General features: G+C 37.2%; 1 protein-coding gene across 2 annotated transcripts in view; it reads right to left on the bottom strand.

Moving 5' to 3' along the window:
- Positions 1-1,794: 1,794 nt before the first annotated feature.
- Zbtb44 (zinc finger and BTB domain containing 44) overlaps positions 1,795-23,482 on the bottom strand; it is a 52,552-nt gene continuing 30,864 nt past the window's right edge. Inside the window, exons 2-6 of one of the 2 annotated variants that reach the window (XM_051196980.1) lie at positions 20,497-21,575; positions 9,533-9,617; positions 7,288-7,451; positions 4,857-5,157; positions 1,795-2,972 (exon numbers count right to left, since the gene is read on the bottom strand). In XM_051196980.1, the coding sequence (XP_051052937.1) occupies positions 2,690-2,972; positions 4,857-5,157; positions 7,288-7,451; positions 9,533-9,617; positions 20,497-21,514 (1,851 nt within the window). In that variant the 5' untranslated portion in view covers positions 21,515-21,575 and the 3' untranslated portion in view covers positions 1,795-2,689. The remainder of the gene's footprint in view (positions 2,973-4,856; positions 5,158-7,287; positions 7,452-9,532; positions 9,618-20,496; positions 21,576-23,482) is intronic. The other variant, XM_051196981.1, reaches the window with a different exon arrangement.

Here is a 23,482-nt window from a genome sequence, read left to right as displayed (position 1 = left end):
CAAGAGGAACTACTTCTAATATCACAGCAAAAACCTTACTTCTAAAGCACATCCTATCTATTTGGTAGTTGGGAAAAAAAAACCAAAAACAAAAGCTTTTCTTGTATAAAATGCTTTGCTATGTTAAAAAGTAATTTATCTTGCATTCTAAAACTTAAGCCCTTTAAGTATCACAAAGTTACCCTCTTAGGTCTTACAAAAGATAGTTACCCTTAAATATTCTAAACAAGAATGCTTCTCTGTTTAGTTACCCTGGTGATTTCTATAGAAGGGATTATATGACTGGCTTTCATCTCTTCACAATGTTTTCCATATATTCTGGTGAAAAGTATATATCTAGGCATTCCTCTCTTAAATCAACTTTAAATAAACCTTAAGTGTTACTATATATACAATTATCTCTTGCAGTTGTGTTTCCTATAACAGATCCATAAACAAAATGTCCTTAAAAATGCTGAATCTCATTGCAAAAGAAAAAGGTCTTTGTATCATTTTATATTAAACACTGGTCAGGCACCTTTATAAAAAAAGATTTGGGCAGTAGGCAACTAACCATATGTATTTTCAAGGTATATTCAAATCTCTCATAAAGGTTGGCTACAATGAAAATCCAGAGTGAGGAATGTCCTTCACAGGGGGCTGTGAAGGATGTCCTAACTCAAGAATTCTCAGGATAGGGTAGACTGAAACACTTTGAACCAAGAAATCCAAAAAGAATTTTTTAACAGTTCATCTCTAATTATTTCTTTCTTCTTTTTCTTCTGACTCTTAACAAAACAAATCTTGGAACCAAAAACATAATTCCCAATCATAATTTAACCTAGTCTTTACCATACTAGAAGAGGATTCTAATTCTGAGTTTTAGAACTTATTAGTAGGCACAGTTTTAAAACATCATATATGACAGTAAAATAAAAATTTCTGACTTTCCTAGTTGATTTTTCTGAAAGTTATTCACCTATGCTTGGGGGCAAATAAGCTCAGGGCCAGATGAAAAAGTGAAAGTAAAGGCTAGGGTTGTATCTCAGTGAAGGATCATGTGCTCATAATGTATAAGGTCCCGGGTTCACGTCTCACTATTAGCAAGAAAAACGTAGAAGTAAGGTTGCAGAATGTGGACAAAGAGAGACAGAAAAAGAAATTAAATTACAGAATTAATAAATTTTAAAGAAACAAGTTGCTATAATGTAAAAAGTAAGTAAGGGCTAGCATTGGAATAAAATTCAGGTCATGTGTTTGAACTATAGTCTGATCTGGATGTGGTGACATGTATCTATAATATATAATATTAGCAAGGGCTGTGGGGGAACTGAGGCAAGAGGATCATGAGTTCTGGGCCAGCCTGGGTTATATATGATCCTGTCACAAAGAAAGTATCCAAAGTCAAACAAAAAACCTATGTTGTTTCTATTTTCTAACACCATGAGGAGCTACCATAATGATGAACCTTGGGGTGATTTTCTACATAGAAAAATTATTCATGAATATTTCAGATCAAAGAGGCTTTAATGGCACCAGATTAAAAAAATGTATAACCCAATCTAGAGTATCATATAAATTTCATCATGAGTAGCATAGCAAAGTCTTTTTAGTTTTTAGTCTTAACAACCCCCCAATTTCTGAGTCACAGATAATCATTTTACAACTTCTTATCTTCCACACTATTGCTTACATCCTGTGAAAACTATAACTGCTTTTTAACAAACTTGGCAATACCTCAAAATATTTTAGAATAAAGATGATGTATTGTCGTCATATGTAATCTTGTAAACAATCTTAATTGGGTTAAGAATGTAGCCTCAAAACAGAATTCTTTTATTTTGTCCAAAACAGCACAGCATAAACATCCCCACCAATACATAAACCTATATATAAAATATAGAGTATCTTCAATATTTTTCTTTTATATGGCAGCACAACAGTATATGCAAGTGAAAGTACTGTTGAGGGGACAAGAGGACACTTATCTGGGCAATGTCCTACTTAGCCAGGTATCAGCAATCAAAGGCCAGGTAAACATTCATTCTAGTAAGAAAAACATTATTAAAACAATTCCTATAAAGCTGGGTTATACATACCTCATTCTGCACCCTGGCCATTCCATGCACAGCCTGACTCCTCCCAATCACACTTCTTAGCCTTTGGAGTGGTACTATAAAGGTACAGGAAAAGCCTGCCCGATACCAAATTTCACCATGAAAATTCATAATGGCTTAAAAAAAAGAATATGCTGGATTTCAAAAGTTATTCACCTTCATTTGGAAAACAAAATGACCATAAATACTTCCAAAACTACAGGGTTTACAACACCCTGAACCTAGGAGTAAACATTTACTCAGGTATTGTCAAATTCTGTTTAGTAACTTCCCGTGAACCCTATCATCTCAGGAAGGTCAAAAACCTGGTTTCTTCTGTATCTGCTGCTGCCCACTTTTAATAATGGGAGGAAGATCCACCATGTTTGGAATCAGCTGCTTTTCCTTAATTCTCAGAGTCTATGTTTTGCTTCAATGTTACCTTATTGTATACATACAGAAGCAATCTCTTAGCTATGAAAAAACAAAACAAAGCAACCCTCTAATTTCAGGGCTTACCAAGGGAACCCTTCTTTGTTTAAAAAATTAAATTTAAACATTAAGACCAAGCACAGGCACTTTCCAAAAACCAAAACTAAGGGCAAATCACAGAATCACTCAATAGTTATAGAAGACAACTCTGATTTAGGGGGATCATCTCGGGGAGCCTCGGCATGAACACTGGTCTTTGGCTGCTCTTGCACTTCCTCCTCCTTCTCTGCAAGCCCACCAAGAGACCCCAAGGGGAAAGAGCTTTCACAATTCTGGGTTGAGGAGACCTGTGAGATCACAGGCATTTGAACAGAAGCGCTGCTTTCAAAAGTGTGTTCTCCAAGATCATACTGAACAAGAGTCTCTTCTTGCTCCTGGTTTAAGTAGTCCGGCACTAAGAAATCACTAAATGAAAGGCAAAGGATAAAATACAGAATTAATTTTCAAGTCATAATAAAGAAATGTCATCTGTAAAACAAGATTGGGACTTTTTGTGTCACTAATTCTTCAATGAAGTTGTTAATAAATACGTTTTCCTGAATATGAACTGAAGCCATTCAGTAGAACCAAAGTGTATCACAGATCCTTATGAGAGATAAAAAGGGTTAATGACCACTCCCAATGGTTCTCTTTACATGTCAATGGCCTTTCTAAATCTACATACAGGAGTCTGTATATAACCTAAGGGGCATTTCACTAAAGCACAAATCATGTGATTAATGTAAATGCTTAACTTGTCTTGGGACATACACTGAGTATGAGATATATATAAACCTATTACTATATCACCAACTGAATATAGGTTAGCTAAGAAGGTCCTTATGCACAGATGACCTTACATATATTCTACTATGTGAAGTTGAAAGATGGAGAAAATAGTGTGCATTTTACTAGTAGACAGTATAAGGAATCAGTAATAAACTATCTTTTATAAGAATCTGGAAAGAAGCCAGGTGGTGGTGGCACATGCCTTTAATCCCAGCACTCTGGAGGAGGCAGGTGGATCTCTGTGAGTTGGAGGCCAGACTGGTCTCCAGAGTGAGTTCCAGGATAGCCAAGGCTACACAAAGAAACCCTGTCTTGAAAAACATTTCATTGCTGAATTTATGAAGATATTATACTAGACCTGTCAATAACATGCATTTGAGCTAACCACTTAATGATTTGAGCATTCAGAATTAATAAAATCTGTCTGCAAAGTAATTTCTAATGTCTGTGCTATATTTTCTAAAAATATCTTCATGGCTGAGATAAGAGTAGTATAAGATAATAGGGCTCTACATGGAAAAGATACACATAAGAATAGTGAAATTGGACTATTTTATTACTAAATAACTATGTTTATTAAGTGTATAATCTAGCTTTAGTGATAATGACTACATATTCAAAATCAAAAGTGATTAAATAAAATGAATGCCTGGTCTGAAGGGAAAAAACAATCTCTTCATGAATAATTTAGAACTGGAAAGATTCTTTAAAAATGAAGCTTAATTAAAAACTTAAAGATTTAGAGAATTTTTATATTTGAAATAGAACCTTATTTAGTTGGATACCCTATATATCAGAAAGATAATGCCTTAATAAATTATTAATGCTAAAACCCAGAGCACCTAAGAAAAACAGGAACTTACAGGTTCTCATCATTATCCATGGTAACAACTATCAAACAATGTTTTTATTGACAAATGGATATTCCTTTATATAAGATTTTATTTATTTTTTTCTTTTTCTTTTTTCAAGACAGGGTTTCTCTGCGTATCCCTAACTATCAACTCGGTGGACCAGGGTGGTCTGCCTGCCTCTGCCTCCAGAATGCTGGGATTAAAGGTGTGCGCCACTACCACCATCACCCAACTATGTAAGATATTGAATATGAGGGGTGGTACTGAAAAACTTTGCTAGCAGCAGTCTGAACTGCACATTACTAAGATACACCTGACTTGGTATATTTGCAAGAAAGATCTAGTTAAGATCCAATATAAAAATTTATTTAACTTCATTAAAAAAAATAACCATGAGAACAAATAGTCTTCTGTGGGGATATTTTTACTATTTACTTTCTAGGAAATAATTTTTAGTACAGACTATAAAACTATAAAACGTATGACTATCACTTAGGAGACTTAGGAAAATCTAATCAGATCAGGAGATCAGAGCCTGTATGCACAGTGGCAACTGAAAATGAATGTGACTAATTAGCTAGCAACCTGATAATAAAACAGCAGGCTGCCCTACAGCAGAGAGTTTAGAAAGCAGTTTCCCTGATTGGGTTTTCCCTCTGCACCTCACCTGCTCTGGAAGTAGTTTGCTAGCTCTGATGCTTCATGGTTCAGACTCCTCAGGTGCACGATTAAATTTCCAGAGTTGGTGAACATGGCGCCACATGTTTTGCACTCATAAATCCGAGGCTTGCGGATAATGTGCCGGGAAACCCTCATATGGTGTTTATATTCCCCGAAGGAAGTGAAAGTGGCACTACATATCTGGCACCGGAAACAGCGTTTACCTTCATGCTTTAGGCGATGCATCTTTAGCGAGTAAGCCCTGGTGAACTTTTTTCCACAGCGGTCACACTGAAATGGTTTAATTCCTATAAAACAAAACACCAAAATACCATCTGAAAAATAAAATAAACTGAAAGGTCATAAAATCTCACAATTCTGAATAACAGTTTTATAACAACAACTTAAGAAAATTAAAACTGCCAACGAAACAGACTCTAACATATTTCAGAGGACTTCCAGAATATCTGAAGTCACTAGTGCTTTAAAAAAAAGGGCAAGATGAGGAGGAGACAACTAGGTAATATGCACTGAAATGTTTTCTGAATGTTCTTCTAAACTAAATCATGTATTTAGAAACTTCAAAAGTTAACTAATCACCCTAGTTAGCTTTAATTGTCAGCATGACAAAAGCTAGTCACATGAGAACGGAATCTCAATTGAGGAATTGCTGCAATCAGATGAGCTTTCTTTTCTGTGGGGGATTGTCTAAATTGCTAATTGATGTAGGAAAGCCCAGCTCAATGTGAGCAGCACCACTCTCCACAGTGCATAGTTCTGGGTTGTATAAGACAGCTAAACCAAGTATGAGCTTGAGAGTGAGCTAGCTAGCGAGCAGTGTCCCTCCATGGTTTTTGTGTTTATTAGTCCCTGACCAGACTTCCTGAAATGATGCACTGTGACCAGGAAGAGGAAATAAACCCTTTTCCTAAGTTTCTTTTTATTAGTGTTTTATCACAGCAATGGAGAAGAAAGTAGAACATTAACTGTTTTATTTGTTGTGGTGCCTAGAATCCACTCCACGGCCTTGTGAATACTAGGCCAAGTGTTCTACCACAGAGTCAAACCTCTAACTGCAAAACACACTTAAAACTATGCCATTTAGATACCCTTGGGGTAACAAAATATATTTCATTTAGACAGGTTTACAATGAAACCTATCCCTGGGCATATCTTTGAGGGTTTAACTTTATTAAGTTAATTAATGTGAAAAGATCTAGCTTAACTGCTAGTGAGATCTTTCCCTGAGCAGGGAACCCTGAACTGTATTAACAGACAGGGCAAGATGAATACTCTGTTGCATGCATTATTCACTGCTTTCTGTTCTTCACTGGATCAATGACTGTTCTCTCAAGTTCCTGCTGCTATCATCTCCTTGCCATGATGGACTTATTATAGCCTGAATTTCTCCTCTAAGTTATTTTCTCAGGGTGTATTATCACAGCAACAGGAAAACTAAGATAATGCTTTAGACAGAGGTAAGAAAAATGAAAAAATTCTATCACTATATGTAATGGTCATGACAGACTCATTATATAGTGACTTAGCTTTTGAGTACTTAATATTGTTAGACATTAATAAGGGAGTTTTGTTCTCTGTGTAATAGCTCTAGCTGTCCTAGAACTCTGTAGACCAGGCTGGCCTCAGACTCACAGAGATCCACCTGCCTCTGTCTCCCGAGTGCTAGGATTAAAGGTGTGCACAGCTTAAAGTATTTTAACAGTCTTATTATAGACACTATCACAGTTTACAGGGGGTCGAGGAGGCGTTAAAACTCTGCAAAACACAACCTGTAGATTTCACAAGGACAGAGACTACATGACTGACCTACCTAGAGAGGAGCTGAAAGCAGCAGCAAAGGGCTCTCATCCCCAAGGTCAGGGTTTTACTGTTTATCCTCACATCATCACTACTGACAAGCTTCACTAAAAACTGCCTATACCTACAGAGAAACCCAAAGAATCGCCTATATATAGTTTAATCTCCATTTTCACTTGTGCTTTTTTCATTTGTAAACATATATCTAACATACCCAGTACCTGTTAACTTATGTATTTACTATCTAAGTTTTAATCAGAATGCCTGATACCTGTGGTGAATGTGCTAGTTTCCCAACATTTCAAAAAGAGAGCATAGCTACCCTCATGGGACTTCTCGGGACTTTTAACTATTTTCTGTTCTCTAATACACCTCCCTCACCCCACCCAGTCTCCACTTCCTTCCCCACTCCTTGGGTGCCCACCATCTTTCTCAGATGGAGTCTTTCTATTACATACTCCAGGCCGGCCCCCAAATTCTGGATCTTCCTGCCTCTGTCTCGAGTGGTAGGATTACAGGCATGTGCCACTATGCCCAGCACAAATTCTATTTTAATTAGGACAGCAAAGTAAAATGTTTCAGCATACCCCCTTATGCAATGACATCAAAGGTAACATTACCTGAGTGGATAAGCATGTGCTGTTTTAGATTCTGAACTCGGGTGAATCGAACCCCACAGGTTGGACATTGAAAAGGTCTGTCTGGACCATTTGGACTTGGTCGTTCTGTACTGCTGGTAGAAGGAGCAATGTAGAGTTGGTAGGGATACTGAACATTTTCCAATCTAAAAAAACAAAGCAAAGAAGGCAACCAGGCTCTGATTTTAAGTTGAATACACATCTCAAAGGCCCAATTCTAAAAGAACAAGGAAAAACAAAGACTTTTACAAAGATTTTCACTTAGAAAAAATTGTTAAGCAGTGTTACTGTCCAAAATGCCCACATCTTTAAGCAGGGATGAAAAACTTACAGAACATATCACAAGCTATTTTACCTTTATGCTCCTGTTTGAACTTAGGCCTTTATCATCACTTCCCACCCTCCCCATAAATCTTGCTATAACTGTCTTTATCAGAGTAGGTTCTCAACCTCCACAAAGTGTCCCAAACTACTCAAATAAGAACTCTTATCTCACCACATCTAGCCTCATTTCTGGTCACATTTCCACACCCCAAAATATACTTATGTAAAATAATTCCTCTAATGTGCCATATGCTATGCTTTCTCACAATGAATTGTCTCTACAAGCCTACTTTCTTTGCTTAGGTAGTATCTACTCATTTTATAAATGTAGCTGAGTCAGTACCTCTTCTTCCTGCAAACCTTCACTTACTGCTTAAGTACATGATTTCTTACACACAGAACAAACTCCCTGCAGATTACTTTTGGTGATCTCCTTCCCTATCTATCTTCAACCTCTTTCCTTCCCTGAAAACGTGACAGAGTTCTCAAGAGAAAAGACTATTTCATCTCTATGTTCCCATGACTTAGCAAAATATTGAATAAAGAATAGACAACTTGATTACTACTTAAAATTAATGAGTAAGGACACCTGCTCATTTATGACTTGGAAATTTTGGTTCATAAACTTCCAGGTTTAGCCACTAGAGAATACATCTTTGAATCCTTCAAGTTTTCAGCCAATGCAGGTGTTAAGACTGTTCTGCACTCTGTATAAGGAATAATTCTTTCAGTGGGACCTATATTCAGTAGTTAGAAACAAACAATAAATAATCATACAAAAGCACCAGAAGGTAGATAATTAAATCAGGAAGATCCAAAAGTGACTGGGTGCTGGTATAAACTGACAGTTACAAAAAGCCTCCTTGAGAACCAACACATCAATGATCTGAAGGTCACAGCTGAAGAAGGGACTGGAGAAATGGCTCAGTAGTTAAGGGCACTGGCTGTTCTCCCAGAACCTGGGTTTGAGTCCCTGCACCTACAAGATGTCTCATAACCATCTGAAACCCCAGTTCCAGGGTATCTGATACCCTCTTCTTGCCTCTGCAGGTACCAGGCAGAGATATAGCACACAAACATATGCTCAGGCAAAACACCCATATACATAAAATTATATATATATTTAAAAAAAAAACCCTAAGAATCAAAAGAATGGAAATCAGGGGAGAAAACACTTTAGGTAAAGGGTGTGAAATAGAAAGGACCAAAGTTAGAAACAATATGGGGGTTCTAAGAACCAGAGGGGGGTGGTTTAGGTAAATTTGGACTTTATAAACAGCAAGGAATTTAGATTATTTTTGTTTTTCAAGACAGGGTTTTTCTGTGTAGTCCTGGCTGTCCTGGAACTCACTCTGTAGACCAGGCTGACCTTGAACTCACAGAGATCTGCTGCCTGCCTCTTGTCTTTAATCTCTACTGGGATTAAAGGTGTGTGCCACCACCACTCAGCAAGAATTTAGGTAAGTAAAAACATGACATCTTAGTTAAAAATGATCTGGTAGGACATGGAGAAGACTTAAGAAGTAAAGAATGCAAACAGGGGCTAATATTTAGACTACTATGGTAGTCAGGAGAAATACAGTGGTGACAAACCAACATGGATGTAGTACAGAGGAAAAGTGAACTAAGGATTTTGAAGACAGAGTTGAAAGGACTTAATGATTAAATACACGGAGACTAAGTGAGAAGTGATGAAGGAAACGGATAATGTATAGTTCTCAGAAGCTAAATGAAGACAATTCCTTGGGAATTATGGATGATATCTAGAACAAGACTGGCCAAATTGTAGCAGGCAATCATCCTATGTAAAGTAAGGGGACTAGACAATTTTGTAAATGCGTAAAATGAATTTAGCGCTCTAAGGACAATCTTCATGAGAAAAGGACACACTGTAGGTACTAACCTGTCGTCATCGTCTGCATGAGCATTGGTGCTAGAAGTACTTTGAAGTGTAGGCAACCCCTCTGTAACTCCTTCATCTACTGAGCCTGTGAAAGGGTTTTTAAGAGGGATAGTTGTTAATGCCTGGTGCAAATAAACTAACATGTTAACTGTAAGCCACAGACTCAATCTCTACCTTACCTAGTGCTCACATCCTATGAAAAAGTAGTAATATTTATATTTTAGTTTTGATTAAATGTTAGTGTGTTTTAAAGACAGAAAAATGATTTAATACATGTAACTTTGTTTTAGTATTTAAATGCTTTCTGGTATATTTCTTTAATAGGGACCTTTAGAAAATAGGCAGAACAATTTAAATGCAAAGTGAATTTCATATAAAATTAAATGATAACCATCATTTAAGAAAGCATTTGATAAGTTGGGTTTTATTGTCACATAATTTTTACAGAAAGTTTAAAGGATAGGGGTCTAGACTGAGAGATGGCTCAGTGGTTAAGATCACTAGCTGCTCTTCTAGGAAGACCCAAGTTCAAGTCCCAACAATCACAAGGTGGCTCACAATTGTCTCCAACTCTAGTTCCAGGACATCAGACAACCATTTCAGGCCTTTGAGGGCACCAGAGTACATGTGGTACACAGAGACACCATCAGGCAAAATACCCACACATAAAAATAAATATTGGAAATTTAAAAAGAAAAAAAAATGAATACCCCTAGATGGCCTCCATACAAGCCACAACAAAGCAGTACCCACATTCTACAAGTCCTCGTTGATCAGTACTCTTCCAGTAGCCAGATAATAACAATGGTCATAATAAAAATGATTACTACCTGGCTCCCCCTTTCCTTAAAAGTAATCCTTTTATCAAATACATGTACCAAATACACTACCACTGACTGTCAGAGGCTTTCGTCCCACTAAAGACAGTGATAGGTTTGGCTGTGGTTGTGCTAGCAACTATATGGTACCTATATCTGAGCCATTTACTACTTGGTATTTATGGAAAAGCTTGTCAACCTACTAAAAAGAAAACAATTTAGTATCTTGGTTTATTTGCACTTTTGTGGAAAAACCCACAAAAAAATTGAGTGCTGATTAGTTATAAACTTCATATGTAAAGTTGAATTACATATTCATATACTGTGTCTTGCTCCTTCAGACACAGTAGACACATTCATGTTATGTAAAATTAGTTTAGTTGTTACAGATTAATAACCTATTCCCCTGTGACGTGCAGTATGAACTATCTTGCAGTAAATGCTCTTGCAGAAGTAACTTAATGCACACATGTATGATTCAAATTTCCCTGCTCTACTGGATTGGAAATTATATACTTCCCTACTGTTTTTACTGGCTGGTTATCTCAGTCATATATGCTGGGCTGGAGTGTAGCTCAGTAGTAAATCAAATGCCTAGCATGGACAAAACCTTGGGTTCTGCAACTTTTAAGTCCTTTCACCACACCTGGGGCAAGACATAAACTACCGCCTCTAACCAAAGCCTTTACTACTCTTACATAATACAGAAATAGTCAACAGCTTGAACTCCCTTTCCTACCTGCTTCAATCCAAGAACAAATTTCCTGGTATTTTGTATGGTTAGGCCTACAGATATTACTGCTGTGTTATATAAGTACTACTTATACAAAATGCATTTGTCTAGTTTTGGGGGGGAGGGGTTAGAGACAGGTTTCTCTGTGTAGTTCCCACAGTCCTGGAACCCACTCTGTGGACCAGGCTGGCCTCAGTCTCACAGAGATCCACCTGCCTCTGACTTCTGAGTGCTGGGATCAAAGGCCTGCCACAACTGCCTGACACCTATTCTTAAGTACTTGTGCTGAATGTTGACTGATGAAGGCCATCCTTACAAGTTTTCTAGTGACTGAATGAAATTTTAAAAAAACTCCACCTGAAAACATCTTTTCTTTTTTTTTCGGTTTTTGAGGCAGGGTTTCTCTGTATTCCTTTGGAACCTGTCCTGGAACTAGCTCTTTAGACCAGGCTAGCCTTGAACTCACAGATATCTGCTTGCCTCTGTCTCCCGAGTGCAGGGACTAAAGGCGTGTGTCACCACCGCCTGGCAAAAAACATCTTTTATATTTAGGGTAGTGTCTCATGGTGCACATGGTACAGACCTATAAACCAAGCACTCAGAAGGCTAAGACAAGAGCATCACTTTAAATTTTTGAGACACTTGAACTTCCCATATCCTGGGCTCCTGTATTGCTGCCTCTGCCTCCTGAGTGCTGGGATTATAGAACAGACCACCATGCCTGGTTTTCTGAAGCACTGGTGATTAAACCCAGAACTTCGTGTGCTAGGCAAGCACTTTACCAATTGAGCTATAGTCCCAGCCTTCATTTTCACCATGAGATCATTGACTGTAGTGATCTAGATTGGCAGTTACTTTTCTTAGGACAACACTCACAGGGTTCTGACATTTTACTTTTTTTTTTTTTTCCCCTGTGTTTCTAGGCTTGCTTCTTTTTATAATTCCTGTTTGATATTGAAAACTCTCCAACATTCTTTCCCTTGTACTTGTATATTTTCTCACATCTTTCTCTAGCTAACCCTAGTAGTTTGTGGCTTTGTTTTGTGTCTTTTAAAAATCATTTGGAGGGACTGGTTAGGTGGGGCTGGGGTAAATATGACCTCTTCTAGAGCTTTATGCTTGCTTCGGCTAGGTTCTTGAGCATGACTTGTGATTACTTGGCCTGTCCACATACTGTACAACCAGGATGATTACATGTGCAAATGATCTAGTGGGTGACCATTTTTCAGGGAAGTCTCTCTCTCTCTCTTTTTTTTTTTTTTTGCCTCTTTTTCTTTCACATGCATGAACATGTGGGGGAGGGGGGGAGGCAGAGACAGACCTGGCTCTTCCTTGAATATATTCTACCTTATATACTGAACTCAGCAATGTTTCTCACTTGAAATGAAACTCACCAATACAGCTCATGTAGTGTAGCTTGCTCTGGGAGGATGGGGGTGGTGGTCCTGCCTCCTAAGCGATTACAAGCTCTATACTTGCCTGGCTTTATGTGGGTGCTGGGAGATCTGAACTCTGGCAAATGCTTTACCCACTCAATTATCTCCTCAGTTCCCTCCTACCTCTTCTAATTTGCCCACTGCCAAAGAGGACTGTTACAGTCTTCTGAATGACAAGGTTTAGTTCTAGTAATCCATTCTTTTAAGGGGAGCAAACTAAGACTTGCTTATATAGAAACCTGGTTTCCCTCTGTGTTTGGAAAAGCCCTAAACACTGTCACCTCAACTAGAGATTCGATTAATAGTTGTACTTTTCTTAAAAATTGTAAGACCCATAGCTGGGAGGTGGTGGAGCATAACTTTAATCCCAGCACCCAGGAGCCAGAGGCAGGTAAATTTCGGAGTTCGAAGCCAGCTTGATTCAAAGAGTGAGTTCCAGGACAATCAGGCCTACACAGTGAAGCCCTGTCTTGAAAACCAATAAAAATAAAACCAAAAATGAATTCCACCCCCGCCAAAACAATTTAAGGCCCTTTTGGCATGGACTTGTCTGAGGCACAGAGGTTTCTCATATGCCTGGCCTCAAATTCCTTATGTAGCAGAGGTTGGCCTTTAACTTCCCACCTCACCTCTCAAGTGCTGGGAGCACAGGCAAGTTGTTGTTGTGCCTAGCTGAACAATTTGTAAGTTTTGATTACACAACAGAAGACCTCACTTATTCTTTCAGAGAGAAAGGAAAAAAGGAGGATCAAGCAGGGACACAGGAGCTTCTAGAGAGCCAGAAAAACTTCTAGAGAAAGCTATAAAAATAATCTCTTCCCGAAAAGAAGAACAAACAGGCATGATGTCTCACTTGATGGTTCACAATGACTACTCCCTCAAGGATCAAAACTCAAATAATGGTAAAACATGAAAATGGAGCTGCTTCAGCCTTCCCTGTTTCCCATTCAAGATTCTAAACCTTTTCAGGATAACCAGAGCACAATGTAAGACTATTATAAACAATAAAATGAAGCATGGTGTGAGTATAGCAAGGAAAGTTCCATCATGGCAGACACCAGGTTTCTTGGTTCTTGTGCAGCAAGTTCTTATATCCAGGTATTCTTTCATGATCATCAGTAGGTTATTGGGAAGATTGTGACAAAAGCCTGAAGTAGACACTACAGCATAGACAGACAAAAGCAGGGTTCACAAGATGGATAGTAGCTGAGATACAAGATCTATGATGCTCAAGCAGGCTCCAGAGGTAGAATCCAGGCTTTTGAGGAGTTCTGTACTTCTAACTGGCTGTATTCTTTGCTTTCATAGATGGTTGTTTTTTTTTTTTTTTTTTTGCCAATAGGCCTCTTAAGAACAACAACAACAAAAAAATACTACCCTTGGATCTTATGGTTGTCCCTGGAATCTATCAGGCACAGATAATCATTCTTCAGTACCAAACAGGGTCTTAGCTCATCTGTGAGAAACATTGCTTGTTTCTCACTATTAAGTATCTGATATACCTTCCTGGTAGTATTTGAGTTCCATCTCACTAACCTGGAAGTTAAGGGTTAGAATATGGGTACACAACTGCCTGGTTATTCTTGAGATGCAAGGACACAAGGTTAGTGTTAAGGTTCACAATCATGGCCTTCATGGTCTTGATGATGGTAACAGGTCTAGGTCAGGCCAAGACACCAGTGTGAGTATTTCATGATCAGTGAGGTCATATGACAGACCATGTGGAATATAATCAGGTTCCTCTTCCATTTTGGCTAGGACAGACTCTAGTGGTCCTCATCTTCAACACTGTAGGAAAGCTGGGCCTTAAATCATATCTGAAAATGTGTTTCATCTTGCAGTTCTCATAAGGTATTAAAGGTTGCAGTGTTCCACGTTTATCAGGTTGCCTGGCTAAGCACAAGATGTTCATCATGGTGGCAAATGGAGCACTTCCGATTGCAGAGCCTGGGAGAAGATGCAGCCCAGAACAAGCAATATTTTGCACCAGGGAATTTAACAAAGGTCTTAAATCGAAATAATTGGCTCTAATGATCTGTAAGTCATTTTGGGTTGGGGTCTTTCTAATAACTTTTATTTGGTATCTTTTTTTAGTCTTTTCAGGTTATTAAAACACTTTTAAGGTGACATTTAAAAAATCTAGAATTTGTTACTTGTAATAGAATAGTGGATTCAAATAACCTAGCTTAATCAGGTAATGAAATATGCCAATTCTTTACTGTCTGCAAATAATCTATGTTGCATAATGAAAAAAATCTTAAGTCTATTTCCTTAGCAGCAAACAAGCTTTTGGAGGAATGTATGTTCAGGCATGTAATCATACTCTTAAAGACAGAGTCTTTCTATATATCCCTGGCTGTACAGAAACGCTTTATATAGACCAAAGAGATCCACCTGCTCTTAACCAGAGCCATCTCTCCAGCTCCCTCTTCTTGCGTATCTATCTACTTCTGAAAGCTCTTGAATTCTGTTGTAGCCTGTTATAATCATCCTGTAAATCATATACAAACATTTACTATTTGCTGCATGACATGAGAGGAAATATTCCAACCATCCATCCATCCAACCAACCAACCAACCAACCAACCAACCAACCAACCAACCAACCAACCAACCAACCACAACCATCAAAAACATGTATTCACCTTATCAGCTACTAAAGGCAAATGAGGTTATCTGGCAAATCGCTGCCATTGAAATCGCTACATCTTCTGACATTACTGTTACTTAATAAACTCAGACTCCAGTATACATTTGTTTCTAGTACAGTGTATTAAGGAAAAGAGGGCTGAAGATCTAGTGGAAGAGAGTATTGTCATGCATTGCCTAGTGTCAAATGAGAAAAAGAAAAAGAGGGGAGGGAAGGTCAAAAGCTGTCTTAACATTATTCAGGACCAGACCAAACCCTCTCAGGAGCTAGTCTAGTGACTAGCATTCTTCTGTTAGACATAAATAACTTCATGGGGCCTCTGTGACCCTTACTAAAGGTAAGGAAGGGGTAGAAAAGTATACTTTTGTTCAAGTACAGACAAAACAAGGTGACTCTGCACTCACAACATCCATAACCTTCTCCTTAGCCAGTAAACTATTGACACTGTGGGCTTATTTTAATCTGCATGTCTAGAAGATATTTATTGAGGTTCAGTCATAAATTATGCCTGCATTCTGGTATCTATAGTACTAAGCAAATTCCCTAAAATCACCTCCAAGCAACATCTTATCAAAAAGCCAAAAACCAACCAAACAAAAAAACCCACAAAAGCCTTGGGTGTGATCATCTTTGTAACTGAGCAATTAAGTGAACTGTTCACTACAGTTGGACTTTGGAGATAGGACAACAACGGTAGTCTAGGAGATTCTCTAGTTGCTATGCATTAAAGCTCTTTGGTTAACACTGAAAATTGAAAATCCTTTTTGAGAGCAAACTTCCCTTGCCTGGCTGGTAAACTCATGAGCTAAGTTCAAATATTTCAGTGACTGCTCTTTGCTGTTGGGTTTACTTTGTTTCTTCCTGGTTGTCTTTTTGTTTTTGTTTTTTAAGACAGGATTTCTCTGTGTAACAACTCTAGATATCCTGGAACGCTGTGTAGATCAGGCTGGCCTAGAATTCAGAGATCCACCTGCCAAAGACTTGTAACACCACTGCTCAAATTATTTTACTTCTTATAAATAAGGTCTTTTAGGAGTATTTTGGCTATTTAACCAGATACAAATTGTTCCTTGATGAAGTACTTTATAATCTTCTAAAAGACGTTTAAGTGAATAGGCAGCCTTTTGCAATTGGGAATTGCACGAATCTTAGGACTTACTCTTACAAGTCGGTATGATGTGTACTTCAAAGATCTGTATGCTGCCTCAAACTCAATTGCAAACAGGTAAGGAAGGAGCTATTTAGAACAGCTTCTGACACTCTCACAAATTAGAGTTACGGTCCTCTGGAAATGATGACTGAGCAAACCTACCCTTAATTATCAGGGCAAGTATACCTCAGTCACTTTATTTTTAATGGCAGAATTCTAGAGTTCAGAATTGTTTTGCTAGCTCAGTGAACTGCAGCTTATCTAAAGTCATTTGTATTTGTCCTTGGTGAAAAAGGTAATTGAATACTTTAAAATAAATAATGGAGCCATTATATCTCAGATTTTTTTTCTTGAAATGTTCTACAAATTAATGGCCTGTGTTAAAAATATTAATTACCTATGTGTGTATGAGTGTGCAGGGGCCAGAAGGGCACTGGATCTCCTGGAACAGGAGACAGTGGGCAGTTGTGAGCTACCTGGTGGGTGCTGGGAACTGAATCCATTCCTTTAGTTTAGAGCAGGTAACACTCTTAACCCCTAAACCACCTCTCCAGCCCCAGCTGTATCTTTCTGGATAATAAGATACATCTCAGCAGCATTTTTTCCCCTTTTTAGATTTGTTGTAATTATTGCTTCTACTTATCCTATGTTCAAGATGTTACATTTTACCTCTTACTGGGCAATTGGTGAAATGGGAACTTAAAAATAGGTAAAATTTCACTTGAGTAAAACCCACAGGTAGTCAAATATTTACTTCTTCAGAATTTCACAATAAATGTATTAGTTTTCAAATTTATCAGTCAGTGAATGATAAGCTATCACTTTGGTATCTTCTTTAATGAATCAGTATGTAAAACTGCTTACAGAAATAATTGCTCTTCTGAAATACAGAGGACAAAGGACCATGACTAGAGCATTTATTGACTGCCCACGGTATCCTAGGAATGTACTTTTCTGTTCTTTACACCTTTGTTTTAATGTAGAAATCTGTAGATGTAAGATAGGTTAGAATAATTAGTGCACTTGATATGAAGGCAGAAAAAAAAATTTCACTCAGTATGTGATTACATGTTATCTAGGCCAGATGTTCATGTTATATAATCCACAATATAGGTAGAAACTCTGCCTATATGACCTAAAGGTTTTGTCTACTCATGTTTAGTAAGATTGTAAAGGCAAAATATGAACCTAGTAGATGTACCCGGAAGTAATGAATGAGTATTTCATGTATAGTTACCAAGATATTTAAATATTTGAATTTCTAAATTTTCAAATAAATAGTAATTATTGTTTAGAAGGAACTAAGACACTCTTAAGACTAAAGACTCAAAATAGCTATGATCTATACACATTCAACATTTTATCAATGTTATATTTATTCAAATTCTTCAAAAATGTCTTGACTCAAAAGTTGATGTCCTGCCTAAAAAGAAGACTTTATTTGTAAATGGAGCCTTTGTGGATATAATCAAGTTAGAATATGGTTACATAAGATCAAGTGAAGTCCTGTACCCCATGATTAGTATCTTCATAAGAACAGAGATTCAGTGACAGATATGGACAGACAAGGAAAGTCATGTTACAATGAAAGTAGAGATTTGAATGATAAACCTGTAATTTATAGGAATGAAAATGAGGGTTGGCAACTGTGAGGACTTGAAGAATCAAGAAAGGGTTCTTCCAAGGGTCCCTTTAAAGGAAACAGATCTTCTGGCACCTTATTTTGCAGTTTTAGCCCTTTGAAGTGGGAGAAAAGAAATATGCACTGTTGTAAAATTACCAAGCTTGTGGTGCTTTGTTGCAGCAGCCCTGGAAACTCAAAAGTGTGTCAAAACACAAGAAATTAACAAAGTTAATATATACCTGGTTTTTTAACCTGCTACAAAGATAATTACTAATTATTGTTATTATTTTGATCACTTCCTAACCCTGAATATAGGAATCAGTCAAGGGTTTTAGCTCTCCCATAGTTTCTTAAAGTCCAAATTTGTAATTTGTTATCAATCCCAACTTTTAATTTCTTTGTGGCCTGACATTGCTTGGTTATATCCAAGCAAAATTCACACACAATTCATCTTGCTAATAATTCTTAAAAGTGAGGCTCCAACCTTCTCCTATCAATGTTCATAGCAGTTACTGCATTTAGATGACAAAATTCTACCCATTTTATATTTTGTATTCTTAAGAAAAATAAATAACAGCAAAGATTATCAACAGTAAGATACAGCTGCATTCAGACAATAAACTAAACTTGTTACATAAATCAATGAATATAAAAGAAATAATTATTTTCAGCTGATGTTCATGGAGAGAATGAATCCTTAGAAGTGTGCCACTAGTGAAAGGAAATCCTATCTAAGAGTGTGTTTCTTTACAGAGCTGTGTCATACCATCCTTTGGGCCCTCTGCTGGAAAAGTAGAATCAAGTCTCAAATAATGCTTTTCAAATTGTGTCCTCTAGTATTATACTGTATCATACCTCTGTGACTGTAAAATAGTTTGTACCTGCTTTATGATACATAGTAGTGACCATGCTTTATCAGACCTGTTTTTAATGATGTTGCTCAGAATGTTTTCTTTTCCAGATGATGATAGAGACGCTAATTAAACAAACAAACAAAACAACAACAACAAAACCAAATGGTGCTAGGTACCACAAGAGTAACAGAACTGTGCTATTTTCTAGGATTTTGTTTACTTTTTTCCATTTGTATAAGGGTAACCCACTGTATTAAATATATAAGGTCTTATCTATGTGGGTTTGATTACAAAAACTAATATTCTCTAAATAAAAGAAATAATTATTTTATCCTGAGTACTTTGATCCCTTCTCACTTCACATACTCAAACATTACTAGGTTGTATTGATTCATTACTTGTAAAGTATTGTAATTAAAAAGTTTTAGTGGCTGGAGGGATGCCTCAGTGGTTAAGGAGGCTGGCTGTTCTTCCAGAGGTCCTGCGTTCAATTCCCAGCAACAACATGTTGGTTTCACAACCATCTTATCATAAAAACCACTCTTCTGGCTTGCAGGCCTGACAGACAGAACACTCATATATTAAAAAAGAAGTAAATTTAAAATTTTTCTTTTTAGTTTTATACAGGCTAATAGGTTTCTGAGCTCTCTTATGTAACAAACCAAAGGCAAATTCCTCAAGTATCTGCATACTTTAAAATTCATTTTAAGATAGACTAGGATAAAATGATAAGCTTACTTAGCCTATATATGATGGGCCCTCCTTGTTGCATGTTCAATATCCACTATGCTTTATTATTGTTGTTATTTTTGAGGTAGGATCTTATTATGTGGTGCTTTGGCTATCCTCAAAAAACATCCATCTACCTACATCTGCCTCCCTAATACTGTGGTTAAGGTATGCATTGCTACAACCAGCTCTACTCTGCTCTAATTCTGCTCAAAGCAGTCATTTTCTCATCAATTAATCACTTTCTCAGATTCTCTGTAGCTAAGAAAGATTATGCAGCACTAACACTTGTCTCTTAAGTGCTTCTTCTGGGAAAGGACCTTCATTTGTGCATTCCTAATTACAAGTGTTTATCACTTTTTAGAATGCAAGTCAAGGTGAAGTCATTGCCAGAAAGCAAATAAACATATAGCTAAACCATTAACTAAAGATATTAAGTTATAAATATACAAGGAGCCTAGAACACTGATTACCTGTAGATCCATATTACCAGTTCTAGAATAAAAATAAGATCCTGTTTGGTAAAGCCACTGTAGAAGAGATCTGTTACATGCAGTTCAATGCAACCCTTAACTGGAACTAGTGTCCAAGGCTCTCCACAATTTGTTCTTGCAGTTCCTTTAGACTTCCCACTCATGCCCCAAGATTCAAGTTTTCTTTGTATATCACTTTGCACTAAACTTGTTGTTTATTGGACAATCAGTGTCCTAAACCATCAAGCTCTTCTACTAGATGTTTTGTTTCTTAACATCTTCACTTTGTGGACTTACTTGGGCAAATTCTCTGTGAGTTCCAGGCCAGCCAGGGCTATATACTGAGGTCTGGACTCAAACAAATAATTAAATTCAATTATGTTTTAAACTCTCCACCCCATTTTATGATTTTTTAAATAAGACTGAGCACAGCAAATAACCTAAAAATGTTTGAATAGACTATAAAAATAATGAAAAAACATAGAAAGCATTTATACCTATAGAGGAAGACTGTGGACTAATCAGAAGGTCCTCTTGAACTGGTTCACTTCCCGGCACTGTCTGCTGATCACTCAGTGAACTCTGAGATGCACTGACAGGTTGGGACACTTCCTCATGGACTTCCTCATCACTTAATCTTTCTACTTTTACCTGCACATCTTCTTCTGCACCTAGAGGCAAGGTAGTTTTTGTGCTCTCACAAGTCACATAGTCAGCCATTCTTCTGCCTGCCTCAGATGGGCCAGGCAATTCTAAAGTCCGGGTATTTTCTGCCTGCTTAGCTTTCTCAGGTTGAATCCTTCGATCAATTCCAAAAGGGAAAGTCCATGGAAAAGCTAAAGAAGAGTCAACTGGCTGATTTCTATTTTCTGCATAGGAAGCTGAAGAATTCAATACCTGGGGTGAACTTGTTTGTGTGCTACATTTTACAGGACTCTCTGGAGACATAACAATGTAGCTTTTGCGTTTTCTTCGGGATTCTCGGCAGACAGGGATACTCCTGTCTGCAACACTGCACTCTGAAGACACTGGAGAAATACTTCCATCTCGAGAAGTAAAATTGCAGTTGGAACTATTTTCTTGTCCAGCATCCAAACCCTTTTCTGGTTGGCTAGTAGGTGTATTCCACAAAATACTTGATTTCATGAACTCTGAGCAGGTACTAGCAACACTAAACATTTGCATATAGCTGGCTGCGGCTAGAACATCAATAATATTTTCTGTGTTAATTGACAGAGTGGCTGTGTAAGCATATTCTAAAAGAGGTATAAAGCCAGTTACTGTAACATGATGCAGATCCAACACGTTTTTGTTCTCATCCTCTGCTTGGCCCACAAGTTTTGTTCGAAAGAAATCACTGCAAGCTGCTAGTACTACCTTATGAGCCCGGAAGACTTTGTCCTGAACACGAATAGTGATATCACAAAAATGTCCATCATTTCGTAGCATATTTAGTTTTCCCAGCATTTCCTGGCTGTGGGAAGAGGAGCTGTGAGTAAATGTTTTCACACCCATTTTTTTTTTTTCCTTCCTCTTCTATCGATGCTTTTCAAGGATGCAATAAATCAGAAATTTCCTAAAAAAAAAAAAAAAAATACAGAAAACACCAAATGACAGCTTAGTAGTTGAAATGGACTATTTATACCGTTTTCATGTAGCCACTGTGCAAAATAAAAAGACGTAAATAATTTCTGACAGTGAAAGAGAAAAACTTCAGGTATGGAATGTATTAAAATATATTTTCTGGTCTGTTGTGGTGTTAAATTCCTATAATCCTAGTAAGGAAACTGTCACAAGCCCGTGCTGCACATTAAGTCTGAGGCCAACTTGGAATATAGGGTAAAATCCTGTGTCAAATAAATAAAATGAATGCACAAATAATAAAAATATATTCTCTAGACATCAACCAGTTAAATTATTGTTAATGAGGCAGCATTTAAAAATAGTTAAATGACCATTATAGAGGGCTTTTATGTGTTAGAAACTGTTGTAAATATTTAAGTACATGATAATCTTTTGACTGTCAAAGACACCTTGGTCAGTATATAACTATCCCTGCTTCTAAACATGAACATGGGAGGGAAAAATGTCAGGCAAGCATTATATGATTCTGTCAAATGTTTTATTCAGACATTGTATAGGATAAAGGGAGAAGGGAAAAAGAAAGAAAAGATTTCAAGATTTTAAAAAAGTCTGAATATAATGATAGGAGACAAAACTGCTCCCCACTTGACATCATGATAAAGGATAACATAAAGTGAATCTTAAGAAGGTAAGAGATCTGATAACATAGAAATAATAACTTTGATCAAATTCAAACTTCTGCAGGACACTTATTCTGTCATATGGATTGAAGTGTTGCTCAATCCTCCAAAGGAGAAGAAAGTCAAGATCATTAAAGACAACAAACAAACCCTGCTCCACATGTTCTTCCTAAATACAAGTAATCACAGGCAGACATAGTAATGTATGCCTATAATCCTAGCATTCTGGAGGCAGTACATTAGGAAAATAACTAAGTTCAAGGCCAACCTGACCTACATGGTTAGTTAATTCCAGACCAACCAGTGATACGTACATTCTGTCGCCAAAACCTCAAAATAACAACAAAACAAAAAAAGTGTTCAAACCTCACTTGAACAAAACAAAACAAAAATCACACAGAGATAATATAGTTAAGATTGATCTAGGCAGAAAATAATTTCATGGACTTGACAATTTTTCTCTTATACAAACAGGAAGGCTACATATAACCATATAACCTGTTTGTTGCCTGTATGTATGTCAGTAAGCATACAAGAGTGATTACTTTGATTCCCATTATGTGGTTGACCGCATAAGACTGACCTCAGAGTAAATGACACTCATAACCTAGGGATCATCCGTGTGAACACAGGTAGTAAAAAAACAAGAAAGCAAGCACTGTTGTTGGAAAATGTGCAACAAAATGCTAAAATAAGACTACTTCAAACTTGATTTGGTTGGAGGCCCCAGATACTGTACTAGCAACCTTCCAAGAAAAGTATAAGGCTACACAGACAAGGAGGGAGTGGAAACCTTTTCAACCTGGTGTTACCTCTATCTTCTATGAGCAAAGAACTAAAAATCAGAAAAGGAGTTTAGCCAATAATCAGTGTGTTTTTGAATTCCAAACCCCATTCAATTCTTCTTTCCTGAAAGGAAAAATACTGATTGCCCTCAACCAATCAAAGTCATCACTCTTAATGGCCCAACTTTAAAAGCAGAGATATGTTTTCTCTTTATCTCAGGCCTATTATACTTAGGAAAGTTCTAAAGGGTATGAGTGTGATTTAAAGAACAGCCAAAATGAAGAAATATGCCATTATTTTCCAACACTATATAAAAGCCAAGAGTAAAATAGTTAAAACATAGAATGGAACCTGAATACTGGATTGTCATCTTGATTATGAGATAGACAGACACACACACACACACACACACACACACACACACACACACACA

Source organism: Phodopus roborovskii, unplaced genomic scaffold, assembly GCF_943737965.1.
Source record: "Phodopus roborovskii unplaced genomic scaffold, PHOROB, whole genome shotgun sequence".
NCBI lineage: Eukaryota > Metazoa > Chordata > Mammalia > Rodentia > Cricetidae > Phodopus > Phodopus roborovskii.
Note: the sequence above shows the minus strand (reverse complement) of the source record. Positions and strands in the feature narration are given on the sequence as shown.